At 39.7% G+C, this 21,164-nt stretch overlaps 1 protein-coding gene across 2 annotated transcripts in view; it reads right to left on the reverse strand.

Moving 5' to 3' along the window:
• The window catches only part of elk4 (ETS transcription factor ELK4), a 22,629-nt gene extending 3,261 nt beyond the window's left edge, over positions 1 to 19,368 (reverse strand). The window contains exons 1-6 of one of the 2 annotated variants that reach the window (XM_005452254.4): positions 19,153 to 19,368; positions 16,689 to 16,852; positions 8,055 to 8,269; positions 4,623 to 5,396; positions 1,911 to 2,153; positions 33 to 152 (exon numbers count right to left, since the gene is read on the reverse strand). In XM_005452254.4, coding sequence (XP_005452311.2) covers positions 33 to 152; positions 1,911 to 2,153; positions 4,623 to 5,396; positions 8,055 to 8,269; position 16,689 — 1,353 coding nt within the window. In that variant the 5' untranslated portion in view covers positions 16,690 to 16,852; positions 19,153 to 19,368. The remainder of the gene's footprint in view (positions 1 to 32; positions 153 to 1,910; positions 2,154 to 4,622; positions 5,397 to 8,054; positions 8,270 to 16,688; positions 16,853 to 19,152) is intronic. The other variant, XM_013272143.3, reaches the window with a different exon arrangement.
• Positions 19,369 to 21,164: the final 1,796 nt, after the last annotated feature.

Here is a 21,164-nt window from a genome sequence, read left to right on the forward strand (position 1 = left end):
AAGACTGACTGAGAGCAGAGAGCGGCACTGACTTGGAACAGGTGGCCGCCCTGGCGTCGCGTGGCTGGGCTGAGTGGAGCGACCGGACTGAGCGTGCTCCAGAAGTGGATGTTGGAGAGAAGCGGGCTTGGAGTCAGCAGAAGCGTTGGAGTCTGAGGAGGACAAAACAAGGCCCACACTTAAGCTAGAGTGAGATTAATGTAAATAAAAGATGTTTTTATAGCAGATTTTTAAAAATAAATAAATACACATTGGGTGTCAGTTTGGCTCAGTGGGAGAGCAGCGGCTTGCTGCATGTCTTCCCTCTCCAGCTTGTTTCACTATCCAAAAATGCAAAAACAAAGATTCATGACTTTCTAGCCATTGTGCTACACAGAGGTGTCACGTTGCATTTTTGGAGTTTATTTCTTGTTTAACTGTTAGGATCACAATGTTTTTGTTCGACTCCAGTGTTGCCCATTAGCAGCAGCAGCATGTATTTTTTGGAGGAACCCTGAGAATGCAATTACAACGCACTAATAGACCTTATCAAGGTCTGGGAAGTAGGATGCTGCAGCATACCCCAGGGGATCATAGAGAATCTGCACTAACACAGCTACTTGAATGAATAAATATGCATGTGACATATGATCTGATGTAGCGTGGAGCGAGAATCACAAACCAAAAGAACAACTACCACCGAGTTAGTGCAAAAGCACTTTCACTTGGTTTTCTTTGCAATCAGAATTGTAAATTCAATGCTTTTACAAGAACAGCTATATAGAATCTCTAGAGGGTTAAATTGCTCACGTAACTCTTTTATCATTATTCATTTCTATTTGTATTATTTCAGTTATTACATTATATGTGGTATATTATGACGATGTCTAAGGCAGGACAGGCAGGGGGAAAACGAAAGGGGAAAAGATAATAAAATCCCAGAGGATCGACCCGCCAAAGGCCGGCCACCCTGGTACGGGTCGAGAACGGGGTCCCAGGTGTCCACGCTACTCCGAGGCACCAGGCGTACAGAATAAAGTGCTCTATCACTGTGTGTGTGTGTGTTAAAATGTGCTTTGAGTAGAAAAGGACTATGTTAGTACCAGCTTATCCTTGTAAGAGTGAGTCGTTGCAGATGTGGAACTTTATTTCATAGTAACTTACTTATTTAAGTTCTTGCATTTCAACATCTTAGTTACGCATCTGACACATTCGAAGACAATACACACAATAGTAAATACCAAGTGACCAAATTGAGGTAAAGGTTGACAAACAAGTCCCAGCCTGTGTGACGTAAGAGACTTTTTCCCCAGTGGCGAAACCTCTTTACCCAACAACACAGACATTATGTTAGACATCAGAAAAAAGAACAATAGTTTCCTGAGAACATAAAGACACCTTCAAACAGAAGCAAACTGCTTTTACATGACACTTTGGAAATTTCTCTTCCATTGTTATTACAAGTGATTGAGACCTCTCACACATTGCTTTAGTTGAAAATATCCCCATTCAGTCTAAAAATATCTGGATAGGATTTTGATCTAGTTTTACAGAAAGACAGTAAATAACAGGATGGATCACCATGTGTTAAAAATCAACTACAGCTAAAACCGCCGATGCTACAAGTGCAGCTTTGACTCCATCACAGGCTGCGAACAAAGAAAACATGAGAGGAACTCAGTCTGAGCTGGATCTCATGACCAGACCTGGCTGGCCTGCTGGGGGACAGACAGGGAACCAACAACACAATTACATCTAACAGACTGTGACATTTTATACAGCAGCGCACGCAGACATGTGATCTGTAAATAGTATGACCAGGAAAACTCAAAACACCACAACAAAGCAAGAGAGCATTAGTTAATCCTGAAGCACTGCTGCCCCCTGCTGGACACGATCACTACCTGTTTAAGCTGTTTCTGTGAGCTCACCTGTAGCATTGCTGGTGTGAGCGAGGCAGTAGGCAGTGAGGGACTGCAGAGATTCATGGGGGAGAAGTCAGAGGCAGTGACGAGCAGAGTTGGCGGGCTGATCTTCAGGATTTTGGGGGGCTTGCGTGCCTTTCCTGAGCTCTGGGTGCTGACTGTGGTGCTGCTGCTCACTGAGGACGAACTGGTTTCAGTGTCCAACATGCTGGTCTCATCTCCAGACAGGACAACGCTGTTCTCCATCTGCTGCTCAAAAACAGTTTCTCTGTTTTTATTCTGACATATTCAAACTATTAATATCTGACTCAATATGATGGACAGCAAATCAACACAACCCCCCCCAAAGAGAACTAAAACAGGAGTCCACAGTGACTTCAGTGGGCATGCTCATTCCATTTAACTTTAGTTTTAAAATATCTAGTACTAATGTAGTGTTTATTGGTTTTAATTAGTTCTACTTTTCATAATATGGAGGGGTATTTGTCAGGTGTACCATGTCGAAAAGATATATTCTAACAGACAAGTCAAAGTTTTAGCTGAGTTCTATTTCACTATAATAACCTTGGCAAAGGTGCATCGAGTGTAGCGCTGAGAGGAGATTAAAGTCAGACTTTGACAGGACTGTAAAATTTATGGAGTAACCCAGTGAGTTGTTTTATCACCAGTATTTACAGCATCACAAAAAAGCAGCTGCAGAATTCTAAAATACACTTTGATGTTCTCTTATAGATATTACTATCAACATAAAAACACACATAATAAACTAAATCAAATGTCCTGTATAAATGAACTGCTTGAAAACTCAAAATATGTATAATATGCAGTACTGTGTAAAACTCCAAACTTTGTGTGGTTTTTTGTAATCTTGAATAAGAGTTCTCCAGACTTCATGAAGGACTGTCAAAGTTTTTTCTGCAGACATTGGCTGCCTTTTCCCAAAGTCCTTTTTTTGGTTTTGTTTCTTTAGCCACTTAACACTGACCTATGAATCATTCAAGCAAAAAAAGAGAAAGGCACATAAATAAACCAGTGTTGTATATACCTATAACAGAAAACTTGGCATTCCTATTTCTTTTTGCACTTTTTGCAAGGTGACTCAGAAAGAGCTATTAGCTGCAAACTTGGCATATCAAAAAGAAGGGGCAAAAAAATTACTTATAATAGATGAAAAGTATCTAAAGGTCAAGGCCTTGGGAATAAAAGGCTGGCAAAACTGCCAACAGTGAGCATTCAAAGTCTGTTAAACACAGTGGAGGCTGGGTCAGTGTTTGCAGCTACATTTCAGCCAGTGGTGTTAGGGATCATATCAAAATTGGTGGAATTATGAACACTGAAAAGTATCATCAGATTTTTAATCCTCCATGCGATACCATCTGAAAAGCATCTAATTAGCAGTGGTCTCAGTTTTCAAAAACATATCTAGACAGAAAAAACACACAATCAGTTAGGGCTGTTCGGTATAATGATATGGATCAGATGACGATATGAAAACGTCTATTGTTTCACATTATGCTACCGTGTTTCGTGGTGTCGCAAAATAAACTGTTTACAGCAATACTTTTTCATGGTTTTGATGGTCACTGTAGTGGCTATATTAATTTCTTAAAGTTCTCTCTTTCTCCTATATTTAAAATAACTACACTACGGATGGATCAGCAACTGTTTTTACGCGTTGTCATTAGCAACGACGACGGTAAATCCAGCGTGTGACTCCACAGTCCACTTGTTTATTTTCCATATAAACCTTTCACAATAAAGCTGAAGATCCTGTTGAGATTTTTCAAAATAAACTGAAATGTTGACAAACAGAAAAACCAGTCAAAACAAATTGAAGACCTTATTTCTAAACGAGGGGCTACCTATGTAGCATGGACATGATTTGGTTATGAAAAGTCTGACACGGACCGGAAAACTGTACTATGCAAATTATGCAGGAAACCGGTCCCCACCTCAGACTCAAACCCAGCAAACCTCTACCACCTATGCAAGAATCACGTGAAAGAGTATGGAGAGAGTTTATGGATGAGAAGCAAAAAAGAGCTGTCAGGTGCTCAAAATAAACCTTAGACTCAAATGTTAAGACAGGCTTTTCCCAGCAGCACACCTTGTAATAAATACTCACAAAGAAAATGGCACATAAGTCTGTAACTTATGTCTAAAAATGAATAGTTTCATGCATCGGTCAAAACATTCAACTCCAGGTACACAACGCCCAGCTGAAAACACTTCACACGGGTCGAGTTGCCTGAGATTCAAAGAATTTACAGAAAATGTAAAATTTTTGTGATATATATCGTTGTCGGGACAGTATATCGGGATATGAGATTTTGGTCATATCGCACAGCCCTACTATCAGTCACTGGCCCACCCAGAGCCAGCACTGAAGCAGTGTGGGATCATTTTAACAGAAACTAACAAAATGTAGTCAACATCCAAACAGGGGCTTTCAATGTCCTTCAAGAAGTCTGGAGAACTATTCCTAAAGACTACTTAAAGTACCTTTGAAGAATAAAGGTGGTCATACCAAATGCAGTTTCAAGCTTTTTAAAAATTGTACAATCTCCTTATACTGTATTTCCATGTGTGTTTGCACGTTTCAATAAATCGTTGCACCTCCAAGCAAAATTTAAATCATTTCGTGATTCAAGGCTGTTGCACAGTACTGTACTATGATGAACACAGTGACCGTCTCTCTGCGTTTGAATGTTTACTTGCCTTCTCCTGTGCCTGAGAATTTGTGGGCTCCGGTGCCTGAGCGTCTGTGGGCTGAGAAGATCCAGACTCAATGTCGCTGTCAATCACCAGCTCCTGGGAAGAGTCTGGCACTAGATTGGGCGAGGGGCTGGTTGAGGTCAGATCTGGGAGGCTGAACGTTGGTTCTGATGGGCGGATGTTATCGAATGAGTAAATGGTCTGTGGTGGCAGGGAGGAGTGTGTGCTGATGTCTTCAGCCCTGTGGGGAGGAGTTTGAAGAGAATCCAAGGGGCTGGGCATGAGGCTGGGCTCTATAGCAACCTGAGGAGGCAGTGCTGGTGCTGGTTTTTGAGGGGTGTTCCCGAACTTGATGACCGAGGGCAAAGCAGTGGGTTGCTGTGTTTGAGGCAGCATCTCCTGGCCCTGTGGAGCAGCAGTGACAGCCCTCTTCTCAGCCATCTTCTCTGCTGGATTCTCTATTTTGATGGACTTGAAGAGCTGCCGTCCATTTTGCAGCGAGTTGAGCGTGAAGGACGTATACATGCCAGAGTGAATGTAGTCATTACGGTTCGACTGCTTGGTACTGGAGGCCAGAGACGCTGCGCTAACTCCCACCCTGGCTCTGTCGCCAGACTCGGCCTCCTGCACAATGTCGTCTCCCCTCTTCGATAGTGGAGTGGTACCCCCTGCACCCGCATCCACGCCCTCTGCTCGAGTGACGTCTCCTTTGAGGATGTCAGGATAGGACACGAAGCGATAAACAAACTTCTGACCATTCACCTTCTTTATGATGTTCTATAAAACAGAAACACAGCATGATAATTATGCACGCACACAGCTAGTGCAGTGTGAGACTGTGGTAGTATGTTTCTAAGAAAAAATATAGAGTCAAACCACAGAAAGGCTTTGTGCGTGGGACAGATCCGTCTTTCCTGTCTGTACGAATCTACTAACCACGAATGCTGCAGCCAAACATACCAGACCAGCCCTGCCCTGCACGCCCACAGGGTCAGCCTGAGACTCAGCCAAACCGCGAGCAGAGTGGGAGACAGACAGCTCTCTCCTTCTCTTCAACATGTCACAGAGCAGTAGGTTTGAAAGCCCCCCCCACACTCAAAATGCATTTGACTCTTATTGTGGACAACCAAGTGTGGTACTTAAAGAGGAAGTGGGAATGATTCGGTGACATTACTACTACTTTGAAGCCAATCATGGTGCCACAGATTACTACTGAAAATTGTTTTTCTATACGTCTGTAAATACTCTGTAATGGTTGCTCTTTGATGCAGCTGTCTGGAGGAAACAAGTCTCCAGCTGCTGCTTCAAAACTCACTTTAAATTATGGACAGCAGTTTCACACCTGATTTCACACACATCAGAATCGAGCATCATGTGATCAAACTTACAGTACACGTTTTGGAATGTGAGTCTTTACGCAGCTAATATTCCGTCTCCCGGACAACATGCTGGGGAGTATTTTTTAATATTCAACTTTTCAAATTTAAAATTCCCTTCTGCTTCATCTGAACTCAGGCTCTTTGAAATTTGAAAAATAGGACAAGAATAGAACAACCAAGTGATGCATCATAGATTAACTGTGCTAATGTCATATACTCCAGCATTATCTTACTTTTAAAACAATCATCAGTATCTAGAAAACAAGGCCAGGAGACTGTGCTGCACATTTAGTGGGAAAACTATTGCTAATCTGTACTAAAGAAATCAGAGATGATCTGAACCTGTACGGCTGTACCTCAGCCCAAGGTGCCATCTCTGAAGCTGAATGACGCTACCATGAGTAAACTGCAGGTCCTCTAAAGGTCACTTGAGCCTGGCTGTAAAAGCGAAGTGATCACCACAGACTCCCAGTTTAAAAGCCTTAACTTGACAGCATGAAAAAGCATATTTACATCCCAGTTTAAAAATGGTTTTACCAACTAATGGCTGTTTTATTCCTTCACAACAACTGTATGGTAGCTGAGGTTTGTTTTGTTTTTTTTTACTTCTCCCGTTTGGATTTTACTGAGGTTTATAGTAAGGAGCATGTCTGCTTGGATTGACAGATGCGGTTATGCAGGCCGCTGCAGCCGATAGCTGCCTGCTCAGCCGATAGCTGCCTGCTCAGCCTTAACTCTGCTAATTGGAGTCAAAGAACTCAATTGCTTGACCACATTTGTGGGTTTGAGGCCTAATTTGATAAATAACGTCCCGCTGTGAGACAAAACCCATTCTATAAGTCTGTGCTTCAATTTCAATGAAATTCAGTTATTTTATTAGTCTGTTACTTACTGCTGTAGGTCTCTGCATTGCACAGTTTATAAATATGGTCAGTTTTGGCTCCAAAGTGCACGTTTCAAAATGAGGAGTCCAAAAACCACAGAGGGTATATAAATCTTTTCAGACTAAGGAAAAGAAATTGAGAAATTGCCACAACTGTGTGTTCTGGCTCTAGACTTCAAAATTCTTTACCCTCTGCCTCAGTTAGCTTTGAAAGCTAAGTCTGTTTCACCAGTCGCTCTTTGTGTTACTTAAGTGGTGTTACCAGTAACAGACCAGTCTCAGATTCAGATTATTACAGTTGCAATCACTGCAACTTTCTTGGCTGATTCTGATTTGTTGTAACTGCATCACGCCAATACAGATTTTCTTTTTATATCTGATTTTCTTTCTAAAACCTATAATAAAATAAAAAACAACTTTTCTTCAATACAAATTTTATTTTCACAATAACAGATGTGATTCAACTTTACAATTTTCACAAGTTCTCACTTAAACAACTGAAAATAAACTGCTCTCCTGTTGTAAGAGGTACAAATAATTAACTGAAAACAAGTTACCTGACACATTGTAGCTTATAACACAAAAGCAGGTGCAACAGTTTCATACAGCAAAACAAATGACAGTAACTTGTATCACGTTGCAGTATGTTTATAAACTCCTTCGATAAAGAGACTTTTACGCTACTCTCTTTTTCACCTGTCTCTATAATACTCCTCATAACCACTTTGATCCTTTGCCTGTACTTAGCCTGCTAGCTTGTGACTGGCTATGAGTACCTTTAGCTTTAGCCCTTTTGCCTCTGCTAGCTTCTTTAAAATACCCATGTTCATCTGGGTGAGGGGGATTTTTAAAACGCCCAAATAATAATAATAAAAAACAAACAAATAAAAGAACAACTTTTCAAGGCAGTTAAAGCTCACAGCAGCTGGTAGCCCACCAACCACACAGTACCCACCCTATCAACCACAGGAAAAAACATATCCTGACATCATCTGGCCTATATGAACACCAGCCTGCAGTTGGTTGAATGTTTAAGAATACTGAAGTACAGCGAATGGTTTAGGTTCAGTCTTAATGAACTGAAAGTGTAATAACTATTACTTGAAGAACAAAAAAAACTGAGCTTTCAGCTGCGATGTATCCCACCTGATAGAAGACTATAGACGTGCTTACCTTGTCATAGTAGTATCTGAGTGCCCTGCTCAGTTTGTCATAGTTCATATTGGGCTTGTTCTTGCGGGCTCCCCACAGCCGGGCCACCTCCTCAGCCTGCAGCAGTTTGAACTCCCCTTCGTCATTGGTCCAGCAGATGAGCTGTTCATTGTTGGAATCCAACAGAAGCTGAAGCAGGAACTGCCACAGGGTGACGGAGTTGTCCATGTCTCTCACTGAAAAGAAAAAACAAGGCAGGGACAAAAACAAACAAACAAACAAAAAAAGACGCTTTGGGTCAGTATTAAATCCAGTAGTGAGATCCCACAGAAATGTGTCCCCAATTTCTGTCTTATATTACATCTTTTAACTAAAGATTTACAGCTTTTATGGGACCAGGTGGAACATCTGCTACAAGCACTGTTCACCTGTGTGGTTCTGCCATTGTATGTATTACTGTAGGGTCTACCTTACAATATAAAGCGCCTTGAGGCAACTGTTGTTGTGATTTGGTGCTGTATAACTAAAATTGAACTGAATTGCTAGATAATAATGCAGCCACACACTCTGCTGAATAAACGGAAGACTTGTTTCTTTAACAGCTGGACTGAGTCAAAAATCTTCGATGCCACACTCTTTATGGAAATTTCTAATACGCAGAGAACACAGTCACTTTGGATCGTCTTCACATCTTGGTGAGCAGGAGAAAATGCATTCTGAACGACTGCGGTTGTTTACGACTACTCATACTAAATGGAAAATCACATACTTCACTTTAAGCCAATTATTCAGAGATAAACATAAAAATTAACCATGCAATGTGGTTACTATACAGTCCTGCTCAGGCCCAAATAACTTTCTCACATCTCGGGAGGTATTCATAAAATTCCCTTCCTAAAATGTAATAAAGATGGCTCAGAAAGGAGACTTGCTGAAGGGGCCCAGGATATGCACAGGTGTGTCATTTGCAGGGGTGTTTATGTATATATTTATGTCTACAGTTCCAATAAATGACTGTAGGAACAGGACTCTTTAATATAACTTTTATGGGTTTGTTTGTTTTTTTATAAAGATGATCAAACTTCATGCCTTTCACTGTTTCTTTGTGTGTGATTTAAAAAAAATGTCTGATATGTTGTTGCACTGCATCATGTTGTGAATTGAATTGACAGCAGCTAAGCGTCGATCACTGACCAGAGAGGAAGAATTCGGTGCAGATCAGTGTTTGTTATTTTTATGTACCATGCCTTTAATTTAGTGTTCAACATTGCGGGGCTATGAAGCACTTGTGACATCCACAAGCAGCAACCCCCAACTGGGTAGCAGGCAGCTATTTCTACCCTGCTGCTAATGGCCCACGCTTTGCTAGACAGGGCTGTTTCCAAATTTTACAAGAGGCAATTAAGACAAGCAAAATAATATAATATTATTAACTACAATATAAACTGTCACTAACACAAATACTGGATTTACATTAAAACAATTTAATAAAAAACTAAACAAAAGAAAATACCTAAAGCCCTTAAAAAAAAGAAAAAGGATCCCACACACAATTTCATTCTTGGTCTTTCCCAGAAACTTTAGACTGTTTTCCATTCTCCGGGGATACAGTTGCCTGAACACCCTCAAAAAGTACAAAGAAGAAAAACAAGTGAGTCCTAAGTATAATAAGTATAAGTGATAAGTGACTGCCTCCACTTTACACTAAAATTAGCACCCTTATTCATAACAGATTCCACACACATTTACCCACACAGTAATCAATTACATTTATGTGGCTAAAATTGTCTCTTTATCTAACAGACTCATTCTGCCATACACTAAACAGCTGCTCGAGTGCCTGGAAGACAAAGACAGAATCACACACACAAATCATGTAAATGTATAATACAGAACCAGTTCTTCCAGGCACATTTACACTTTGAAACAAAATACAAGTTATTCTGAACCAAAAATGACACACGTCCTTATCACAGGCACAACAAGCAGCAGTAGTTACACTATAACAGAACAATATGTCAAAGGTCACATTTAATTGGCACTGCTTTAAAGTGATGGATCCAAGTCAAAGGTGACTCATTTTTGTTAGAAGTTAGAAGGCTGTTTTCTTGCCTCCTCTGTTCACATTTCTAGTGGGAGTGATTAAGACATGAGGAGAGGAGCTGAGGATGAGAATCATTGATGTGCAATTCTGGATAACTGTGACAGAACTCGGACAAAGATTGCTATAGAATCTTTACAGCTTGGTTAATTAATGCACATCTTTTCAAATGCTAGAAGATGCAATCACCACTCAAGAGTATGTTGAGAGAGGGCCGATAAAACCAAAGTAAATGGTCACTGTTGGCTAGTTGAGCTAAGACTTGGAGCTTGTGGATTTTTTTCTTAAAAAGAAACTGAAGGAATGTGAAAAGATCTGGCACCCTTTCATTTTTGACTCAGTGTCCATTTATGTGGCAACAGTTTTGATAGTTCTCTTCTTGTCTCATTTTCTTCTTACTGTTGTTATTTTTCATTGTTTCCCTGTTTTGTTTTGTTTTTAATTGTGTATCTTTTTTTTTAAAGCTAAAAGACAAGGATGTTTGAGTATTTAAACAGCCAGAACAACTCAAGCTGTCAACTCATGCACTAAATTATATGTAGGAAAACATTCCACCTTAACAGTTGCCAGCTGCCTTGGAACAACAGTGAATTTGATCATTATTTTGTTACCAGAATATACATGGACTGTCTGATGAAGACGGTGAGTCAGAAGCCCTGGCACAGTCAAATGAGTTTAGGAACTGTCTACTCAGTTACATCTAAGTGTTATATGTAGAACTGCCATCATAAGAACGGTGGTTACATCACTTCACAAATCAGCCACAAATGACTTCACTCTGGTTTTTAAGTAGACAGCAACTTTAAAGAAGGGTAATGTCTGAGGTGGTCACCATCAGAAGTGTGCATCCCCCAAATAACACAATGACAATGACAGCAATGACAGTGGTAGCAGCATTAATACGACTGCCACCCATAAAAGTGTAACCATGCAGCCTTAACGATTTGACTCTTGATGCTGTGTGATGAAGCAATCAGTTTCACTATGGCCTCATATCGTGCCGTACAGTACTGTTCAAAAGCCTCGAGCCAGCTCTCATTTCTTTAGATTTGGCTTCCAAAAAGCCAGTAATCTTGAGCAATAGTTCTCCAGGATTTCTGAATGTCTTTCAAAGTTTTACTTTACTCACTTATTTTCAGTCCAGTCCTTCTACCTGACTATTTTCAGAGGAATGGGTTAGGATTTATTATAATGACTTATGAATCATCCAAGTACAAAAGGCACCTAACTCAAAGGATGAACCAGCGTAAGAGAATTTAGCACAGAACCAATACATAATTCTGTCTTCAGACACACATAATTTGCCATCACTTGTGTAACTAAGCCTACAAAAACTGAAAAGATCTGACAAACACAAAATAGTATTGTTTCACCAATTAGTAAAAGCGTTATTAGCCAAAAACTGATGTTAACTTATATGATCTTTTGGTGCGTAGCATGTCCTTTTTAAGAAGACATTCTTAAGGAAGGGAAACGGGGAGAAAAGACTGAGGTATGCCAAATGACACAGGAACTGGACTGAAAAGCAGCTGGACTTTTAAAGTGATGGATTCAAATCTTAGGTTTAAATCATCACCAGATACACAGAGGTCAGGAGACCGGTACAACAGTGTGTGTTTCCAGGCATCTGTACAACACGGTGGAGCCTCTGTCATGGTTTGGAACTGCATTTGGGGATCTTGTCAAAGATGATGGAATAATGAACACAGAAAAGACCAATCTGATTTTGTCATACCAAATACTGACTTTCAAGCTCAGTAGAATAATACAAACTCCATTTTTGCCATATATACATATTAGATATGCAGGCCTGCTGAGGCCCATGTGTTTCTGACTGTCTTTAAGTCATGGTGGGAGACAACACCAAGTGAGTAGGGCTGGGTATCGTCACTGATTTCTAGAATCGATTCAATTCCGATTCACAAGGTCCCGAATCGATTCGATCCACGATTCGATTTAATTCAATTCGATTCAATTCGATTTAAATCAGGGAAATTTTGACAGTCAGAAATATTATAATTCAGATCAGTACATTTACATATTTTTGTATCAATAAAAAGGAAGCTGACACACGCAAGACTTTATCAAAGGTGTGAGTGTCATATCAGATGCCTTTGTGTCAAAGTAGCTGAAGATAAAACACAGAAAAACATGAAGGTGGTTTTCCTGGCCTGGGATTTTAAAAAAATATTCTGCAGTACATCAAAAACGAAAGAAAACCATTAATCAACATATGAACGTTACCTCTGACGTTACAGCGGTTTTATTAGAGACACGATTAAGCGTTTTGCATTTTGCATAATTTTAAAAAGTTTAAATTGGTTCAGTATTGAACAGCAGAAATTAGGTTTTCTTTTCGGAAGTATGTAAAAGGGGAAAAAAACAGCGGCCCACAGCGCTGTAAACAACAGTAGACTTGTGCGTAACAAGCAAGCGAATAATGCAGAAAACTGATTTTTAGACGGGAAACTGTTCTTGAAGTACAGAGGGAGGGAGGGAGAGGGAGAGAGAGAGAGAGAGAGAGAGCGCTGTGCATCGTGGTGGAAGCAAAACAGTAAAAGTCAGAGTTGTTGTTTATGTGAAGCATAGTTTGGATCTTCTTGTGCTGCTGGTTCGGTCAATATTATTTGGAGAGAGATAAAACTAACAGCTTTAGAATCAACACAAAGTGCGGACCCGCCGACAGATCACAATCAGCGAGCTGTCGGCTTTCAGCCCCGACCGTGTCCGTGCCGTCAGGTGAGAAAGGCGACATCTCACTGATTCTGATGCGGGTGTGTTTACGTCTTTGTGCAGAATCCGTGTTCCTGCTCTCACTTACTGTCTTAGCTGTTTGGTGGTTGTTGAAATTTTGTGAGATTTCACCAGAGATTCTGGCATTTCGGGCAAAATAAATTTATATTAAAAAATCGATTCAGGATTTTAATGAATCGATTTTATGTTATCCAAGCCAGAATCGATTTTAATCGATAAATCGATTATAAAAACCCACCCCTACAAGTGAATATGCTTATTATGCTAATTTAGCATAAAAGAGTCCTGTTACTTGCAGATAAAATCGCAGTTTCAACAACACTGCAAACAACTGACTTTTGATAACGCTTTGGTTTCCTGTATTATTTTGTAAATTTCAGATCAAGCCCTCGGTGTGATTTTCTTTCATACTTGTGATTGACTTTACTGATATGACAGTGCGCTCTGATTCCAGCCCACAAACACAGGCGGCACACCCACACAGGTGTCCTCACTATAACTCATTAGGACAATGTAGGAGTGTACAGAATGTTGTTGACTGCCATCTCTCTCCACATTGCAGTTCACATATTTGTGAGCACCAACTTTTATTTTCTTTTTGTTCCATGCTTTGTGATCTTGAAATCCAGAGTATAGGCAACTGGTACATCTTAATTCTAACCAGCCAAGACAGCCTAACTATAGTTCTTCCTGCCTGTTACCTCAGCTGGGTGCATCTCTCAAGGGTCACCTAATTATATGGTTTCAAAAAGAAAAATGAGAAGTTCCTTTTCTCAGCAGGGAAAAGGCTTCTGTGGAGTTAAAAAAATAAAAAATCAGATGAGTTCATGTTGTGAGTGACACTGCAGCAAGTCCTATAGTGAAGACAGGAGAGGAACAAATGTATACAGAGTGAGTGGATACTACACATAACCCGAAAAGTACACAAGAGTATGGCTGCCTTAAAAAAAAGAGTGGACAATCTCTTTCTTTTCGGATGGGGGCAGGCGACAGTTTCATTATAACAACATCCTGCTTTTCATGTAGGGCTGCCACAAACGATTATTTTGATAGTCGACTAGTCACCGATTATTTTTGCGATTAGTCGACTAATCAGATCATGCATCCATTGAACGTAAAACATACAGCTTATTTCACCAGCAATCATCTGCTCTTATATAACTATCATCATCTTACAGCTTTAAGTGTTTAAGGTATGTGCTAACTAAAAATAAAGACAAGACGATAGTTTATTGAATTTAAATGAAATTTGCAGATTGTTTCGGAGGAGTTTAATAAACGCAGCCGTCTGCTCCTTGCTATCTAAAATATAACAGGACACCGGAGTATATTCTCGAGCATCTCACACTTCTGATAATCAGAAGTTGTCTGCTTGACGTTTATTCAGCTGTGTAAAAACTATAACTTTCATCTCAGCCAAACCGATTTACTCAGGAACAAATAAAATACTGAAAAAAGCCAAACAATATCATTTTTAAGTTATCTAAGTGACTAATATATCATGTTTAACCTGAGTAGCGAAAGACGGCGGTGGGTTTGAAAACGATTTGCAGGGAGTCCGGTGTTCTCACCGGCTCTAGTGAGCCTTCAACCCCAGCTAGCTATCGAGCTAGTGGGTAACAGACATCTCCGAAAACGTTGGAGCGCTTTTGAAAATATGTGGTGTCTTGATAAACTAAGCAGATATTTTAAGTTTACACAGCTACATTCCCGCCTGAAAATATGTTAAACGTTTATTTTGTGACCCAGAAAGAATAATAAGAGTAACATTAAAACTAACTAGCTGCCGCCATTGTTGGAAACTGAGCAGGGCCGCGATGGGTCGCGCTATGAATTCTGGGACAGTTTCTTCTTCTTCGGGGTTTAACGGCAGCTGGCATCCTTGTGCATGCAGTGCTGCCATCTTCTGTTTCAGTCCGTTATTACACTCTTAAATCCTACTACTTATTCCTGCGTCTTTTGCAATCTTACAAAGCTTCAAACGATGTGTCGACTATTAAATTAGTCGTCGACGATTTTGATAGTCGACGTAATCGTGACTAGTCGACTAATCGTGGCAGCCCTATTTTCATGTAACCTTTTTTCAACCTGTTTAGAATTATGAAACAATACCCTGGAATCTCTGGTCCTTTCTCACACTTTAATGCTATGACAACAATTTTCATGCAGTTGCTGTGCTGTGGAAAGCAACAGTCTAAAGCTAAATGCTTTCAATTTTTTTCACTGCATATTAAGAACAAAAGACTGTGCAAGTGTAGGGTAAATGTAGCTAAACACATCTGAAATGGAGGGCGGAAAATGTATGTGATAAGCAAGCAAGCTGCTCTACAACTTGTATCTAATTGTAGCAAGATTTGTTTACAACAGAGCTGCACAACTAAGACCATCAGGCAGAATAAATCTGGCCCTCCTGCTCCAAAACGTAGCCAATCTCCATAGAGTCCAATGTTAGAATGCACGGTTTTACAGCACATTTGCAGCCTGGTACAAAAAAAATTCACATCACTTTTGGTTCCTTAAAAAACCCAACATGTCAACAGCCAAAACACATATATATATAAAGTCTACAAAATGAAGAGTACAAAGCAATGGTTGACATCTAATGGGACCACAGGGGGTAACTACATACATCTTATGGTCCACACACATTTCATCTCACTCTTGCATGGGTCAGGCTAATCACAGCATTTATCAAAGACAGGGCAATAGAATGACAAGCGTCCTTGTAACATGTTCAGTATATTTTGGTTTTCTGGTATTGGTTTACTGTTAAAAGAAAGGTTCAACAGTAATTTGCGATTGTCTGGTGACAAGCAAGGCCAATGGAGAACTGGTTCCAACAGAATAAAAAAATAGAATAATTAAATGCCTGCAGGCTTATCAATTATTTTAATCACCACTGGAATGCGTGCGACAGTTTCTCATTCCAAAACAATGACATCAAATTTAAGGCAGTGGAGCTTTTGCATTCTTTGGTTTCCAACAGTAAGCTGGTATTAATCATGTAGAACTAATTATGGGTGGGCAATATATCGAATATACTTCATGTATATTTGTGAGTTTTTCCACGTACAATGGTTAAAATGGCTTTATTGTAATCATCACGTATAAATTGGAAATATTAAGTTGTCTGCATGTATTTTACTTTGGGGTTTTTTCTACCACATGCTGTGAATGCATCATTAATCCCCCCTCCCAACCAGAAAATTTTCTACCTAGCACATTATGCTGAGCATGCATGCTTATATACTACCAGATAGGGAAAAATAGGGAGACTGCGGGAGTTTGAGACATCCGAGGGAATACTCGCTGTCATTTGGATTTCACAAGGAGGATGCTGAACAAAATGCAGTCATTTGCAAAGCATGCCATAAAACTATTGCTGCAAAAGGTAGCAGTACCACGAATTTATTCCACCAGCTGAAAAGTCATCCACTGCAAAATGAAGACTGTTTTAAACTCGGCATGTCAACGTCTCCCCACACTGTTCTGTAACTCGAGGTCATCACATTTTTTATTTTACAATTTTTAGACAAGCACAAAGGAGCACCTTTTTAATTTCAATTGTTTTATTTTGTCTCCTGAATTCTATGGCACTATGTAGTTAAAAATAGCATTAGTATACAGTGTATCGTGATATAGACAAAAAATGTTGTGATTAGATTTTCCACATATCGCCCAGCCATAGTACTAATGGTATCAGTCTACAGCTCTATGCTGACTGTATGCCAGTGTTAATTTAATTATTTCATTCATTGAACACAATGACACAATTGCTTTACTTTTCACAATTTACTCACTCTTCTTTGAAAATTAAGTCACTGCTAACCAGCTAGCTCTGCACTGGTTGGTTAGGTTCCTATCGTGGTGGTCATCAACATCATTCAGTTTTTTTGAGTTCTTGAGTTGAGTCTTGAGAAAAGATCAACCTTCACCATCTCGGACCGACTGCAATGCATGCGCTCTGTGAATGCAATTAATCAAATGCACAAACAGCACATAAATACAACGTCTTTGTCTCCATCCATACTGGCTGTATTTTCCAAAAGGCACTGGATCGACTAGCTGGTTTTGACTGGGTTCCATTTTTGTACAGTTCATTGTCCAAATGTTGTGCCACAAACACTCTCCTACTGGCTTTAATGGTAGTATATCATAGAATTCCCAGCATTTTGAGTCAAGCCCTATAATTCAGCACCAGCACAGGTCCATGTATGTGAGGAACTGAGAACCCTGTGCTTAACTTATTTCCAACAGCAATGCTGCCACAACAACAGGGAAACCAGTATGTTTTCAGTGAAGGAATAATCTGAAAAACATTCCATCTCTCTGCTTCTCTTCTACTTTCTGTGGTCGCATCATGTTTTTGTTGTCAGATGACTGTACCGGAAAAACATATTAACACAGATTAAACCTGCCTTTAATTTGCGGTTTGCTTTTCTTCACTGCTAAAGTCACAATTTTTTTTAATGAGAAGGCATCTGATAAAATTGCCCATTCACATACAGTAAAGACTTAGCTGGTCTGTGATTTCAGTTCAGTTCATATCATCCAAACCAGGATTTACACACTCAGTTACAATTTCTTTCCCCAAGCTATCATGCCCCAACCCCCAACTCACACATCAGCACTTCAAACACACATACAAAACATACTCACACATACACATAAACATCACCACCACACAGGACAAGCGCAATACTTTGGCGCAACAGTGCACATCTGCATAAACCTTGTACATCTGTTTGTTTGTTCTTTAAATTGTTAGCTATTTATTTGTTTTTTATTGTTATTTATTCCATTTTGGTTGAACATATGATGTTCAATGACAATAAAAGGATTCCGATTCACACGTTATAATTGTGAGGAAAGTTTCTTCTGCTGATACACTGACGGTACATAACTGACACTCTTTCAGAACTCGATAAAGGCCAGTTTCGAGCCAGGGAAAACCTTGCTACCATCATAAGTTCTGTGGTAAACACTAGAGAGACTTAATCATTGTTGAATAGGAATAATTTGTAATACTTTGCTTAGAAGGTTTTTGTTTTGTTGACTAATATATCAATGCACACTGATATAAATGGAAGAAGGGGTGCTCTTTAAAAAAATAAATAAATAAATAACAGCAACAAACTGTTATCTATTGACCATTTTCCCTCATTAGGACATTAGTACATAGAATTGAATGTGTGTGAGTGAGAAAGATTTTCTTTTACGCATTTATCAAATGATTGTAATAAAAGCATTAATAAAAGCCACCCAACATCACCCCCATCTATCTTTTGGAGTGCTGCCTCCCACGTGGGGGGTGTTCTGATGAGTTATACATATATATGCATCATAACTTTATTTAAAAAGTCTAATGGATCATGCTTGGAGCCCACTCTCAATAATCCACAAGTGATGTAGTTTTGGAAAAGCTTTATTTTGTAAGAAGCTCGTTTTTTCCTCATGCTTACTCTTCAGTTTTAATAACAGCTCCTATTGCAGGTTTTATGTACCTGTAATTCACAGCTCCACTCCTCTTGCGCACAAAAACTTATCACTGAGGTGATCGCTGCTGCTGTGTGTCGCTGGCTTTTTTTTATCTGCGATTCTTGTTATTTTGTCCAAGTAACAGGTTCAATATGACTTATGCTCTCGTCAGTATCTGTCAACATGTGTGCGTATAAGCTTCTTATGGGCCAGGGAATAATAAATCTGTCCTGACTCATCGAAACCTGCTGGGATGCAGACATCCACCCCACACACACACACACACACACACACACACACACAATCTGTCCCAAACTGTCGTGTTAAACCGGTGATATCAGGGCAAAAATAGGACAGTGTCAAAACTGGTGCCAGGGAAGAAGATTACCACTGAACGTTATGTAACTCCTGACATTAGTTGCAAATGTTATCTATGCAGATAACGTCAGCTAGGTCAAATCAGTCAAATGAAGTGTGTTATCTGTGTGGTGCGAACGCTAGGACCTGAGTTGCTGTTTTTCTCCCCTCTCACAGCCAAGCACCCACACAGTTCAAAATAAAAGACCACTTGTTGATAGGTAACGTTTGCTAGTTTCGTCGCCGTCAACACAGGCTGGACGTCTTTTTTCCCCTCGAGACTTGAAAGTCTCGAGCTATAGCTTCGAAGCTACGTTTAGCACGAGCGCAAACATCCGCGTACACCAACAAATCAAAGCAGTCTGTTATTTTGCTAACTCTAAGTTAGCATTTAGCTAACCTGGCGTTAGCTTTGCCTGCTAACATTACCTCGCTCGCGGAGCCCGCTGAATTTCCGAGTCGTCGAGCCGCATCGAAATATTCCCCAAACATTTCCGGAGGGCTTTCTATACGACCATAGCTCAGGAAACAAGTTTCAAACAGAACGTCAAGCAAATGCCTGAACATCAAACACATTAAACTGTATTTGGCTCCCACTGACGATATATCCTCTGAACAGGAAATACTGTCGCGTTCAACGTTCCTCGTACACTTCCATTCAGTGAATTATCCGCCTTTAACTGCTTCAGTGTGCTGGCGGCACTAGATTATTTTTTTATTGGTAGAAACTGAGCACCAAACGCCTTCGAGTTACGAAACTAGTGTAAGAATAGTCGCTTTTCTTGCTGGATATGCCTTTAATGTTAGCAGCGTTATTATTAAATCGGCTTAAAAGTTATACCGTGCAATCTTCAGCGTTCGCACCTGCTTTTGGTTGCAAAAATTCCTGCTCTACCAAAAGCACGTTAATGCGTCATTAAACTCACGCTGAGCTCACTTCCTTTGTCGTTATATGTCAAAGTCATTGTAGTTAATTTATATATTCTGTGGCTAAACAACAATAGTACTTTACTTACTTGTGATTTAAACAACTTAAGCTGTGGAAATGACACGTTTCTACTCACAGTTCGCAGTACTGCTGGTATCCCCACAGCAGAAATCGCAAGGCAATTACATGAAAAAAGGGATTGTGTCCACTCAGTTTTTACACATTGAAAAGTAGCCTTCACCGGCTCGTCTTGACCCTTGGTGTCACGTTATTGTTTTACCTAAAAGTTCCAAATAGCAGTGGGCTACTTCTGTGTAGTAGTCAACGTATTGCTCTTACAGATAATAATATAAGTCCAAATCAAATTTAAAAAGAAATGAAAACAAACGTCTCATAACGTTGAGTGTGTAATACAGACTTTTTTCACACAGCGCCATGTAGGTTTGGATTTTTTCCTCTTAATAATAAACAGCTTCATTTAGAAGTGTTATCTTGTTTTATCTTTGTCTAATATTTAAATTTGTTTGATGATCTGAAACATTTAAATGTGACAGACATACAAAAAAAGAAATCCAGACAGGAGCAAACACTTTTTCACACCACTGTATATTCCCCAGTTTCTTATGGAATTGTGCTGCTGAGTGACATTGTAGTTCCTTTTGGTAAAAAAAAAAAAAAAAAAATCCACCAATGCACTGCTAAGTAATTAAATCTAATAGCAAAAAAAAGTGAGAATGTGGAAGCAGAGTCATGCTATTCACAACTGCAGACTTAACCCCTACACAGTGTTCCCCTTATTTCCTGCAGGGTACCAAAGAGGGGTTTTTCACTCTCTCTCTTACATACTTTCTGTTTAATACTTGGTCATGTGTTTGTTTTGTGCTACTACAAAATAAATAATCCCATTTGGGCACATTTAAGCTATTTGAGGCAGTAATCTTAACTTCAAGCTATTTTACAAAGATATAAGTAAGGACTTTTTACTAAAATCTATATAAAAAATATTATTTATTTCACAAGCTGAGAATAATTTCAAAGATTTGAAAACCCTGTGCCTCTGGAACAATCTGCTTGAGTCTGTCACAACTGTAATTGCATCCAAATTCAAACTGAAAACTCTCAGAATAGTTACAATGTGTCTCTGATTTATGTTTGTGGGACTGTTTTAAAAAAATAAATAAACTCTTATATGTGGAGTGGGTACTTTATCATCTGTTTAACACATATTGCCTGTAATAAAGTGTACCATTTAAATGGTCTCTTTATTCAAATTGAATTTCAATTAAAGACTACAATATAAGAGAGAGCAAGTACTTGGCAACAGTGGGGAGGAAGAACTTTACAGTGACATGCAGACACTGGCGTTGGGAAATTTTAATGGCCTATGGCCTATATTCCCTGGGCTATGAAATCTTCAGAGAGAGAAAGCGAGAGTGTCTGCCTCTGGCTCATCAGGAGCCAGAGGCAGATAGAGATGCAAACAGGAACCAGGACAACAGCAGCCCCCAAGAGT

The sequence above is a fragment of the Oreochromis niloticus genome, linkage group LG5 (genome assembly GCF_001858045.2).
Source record: "Oreochromis niloticus isolate F11D_XX linkage group LG5, O_niloticus_UMD_NMBU, whole genome shotgun sequence".
NCBI classification, from domain to species: domain Eukaryota; kingdom Metazoa; phylum Chordata; class Actinopteri; order Cichliformes; family Cichlidae; genus Oreochromis; species Oreochromis niloticus.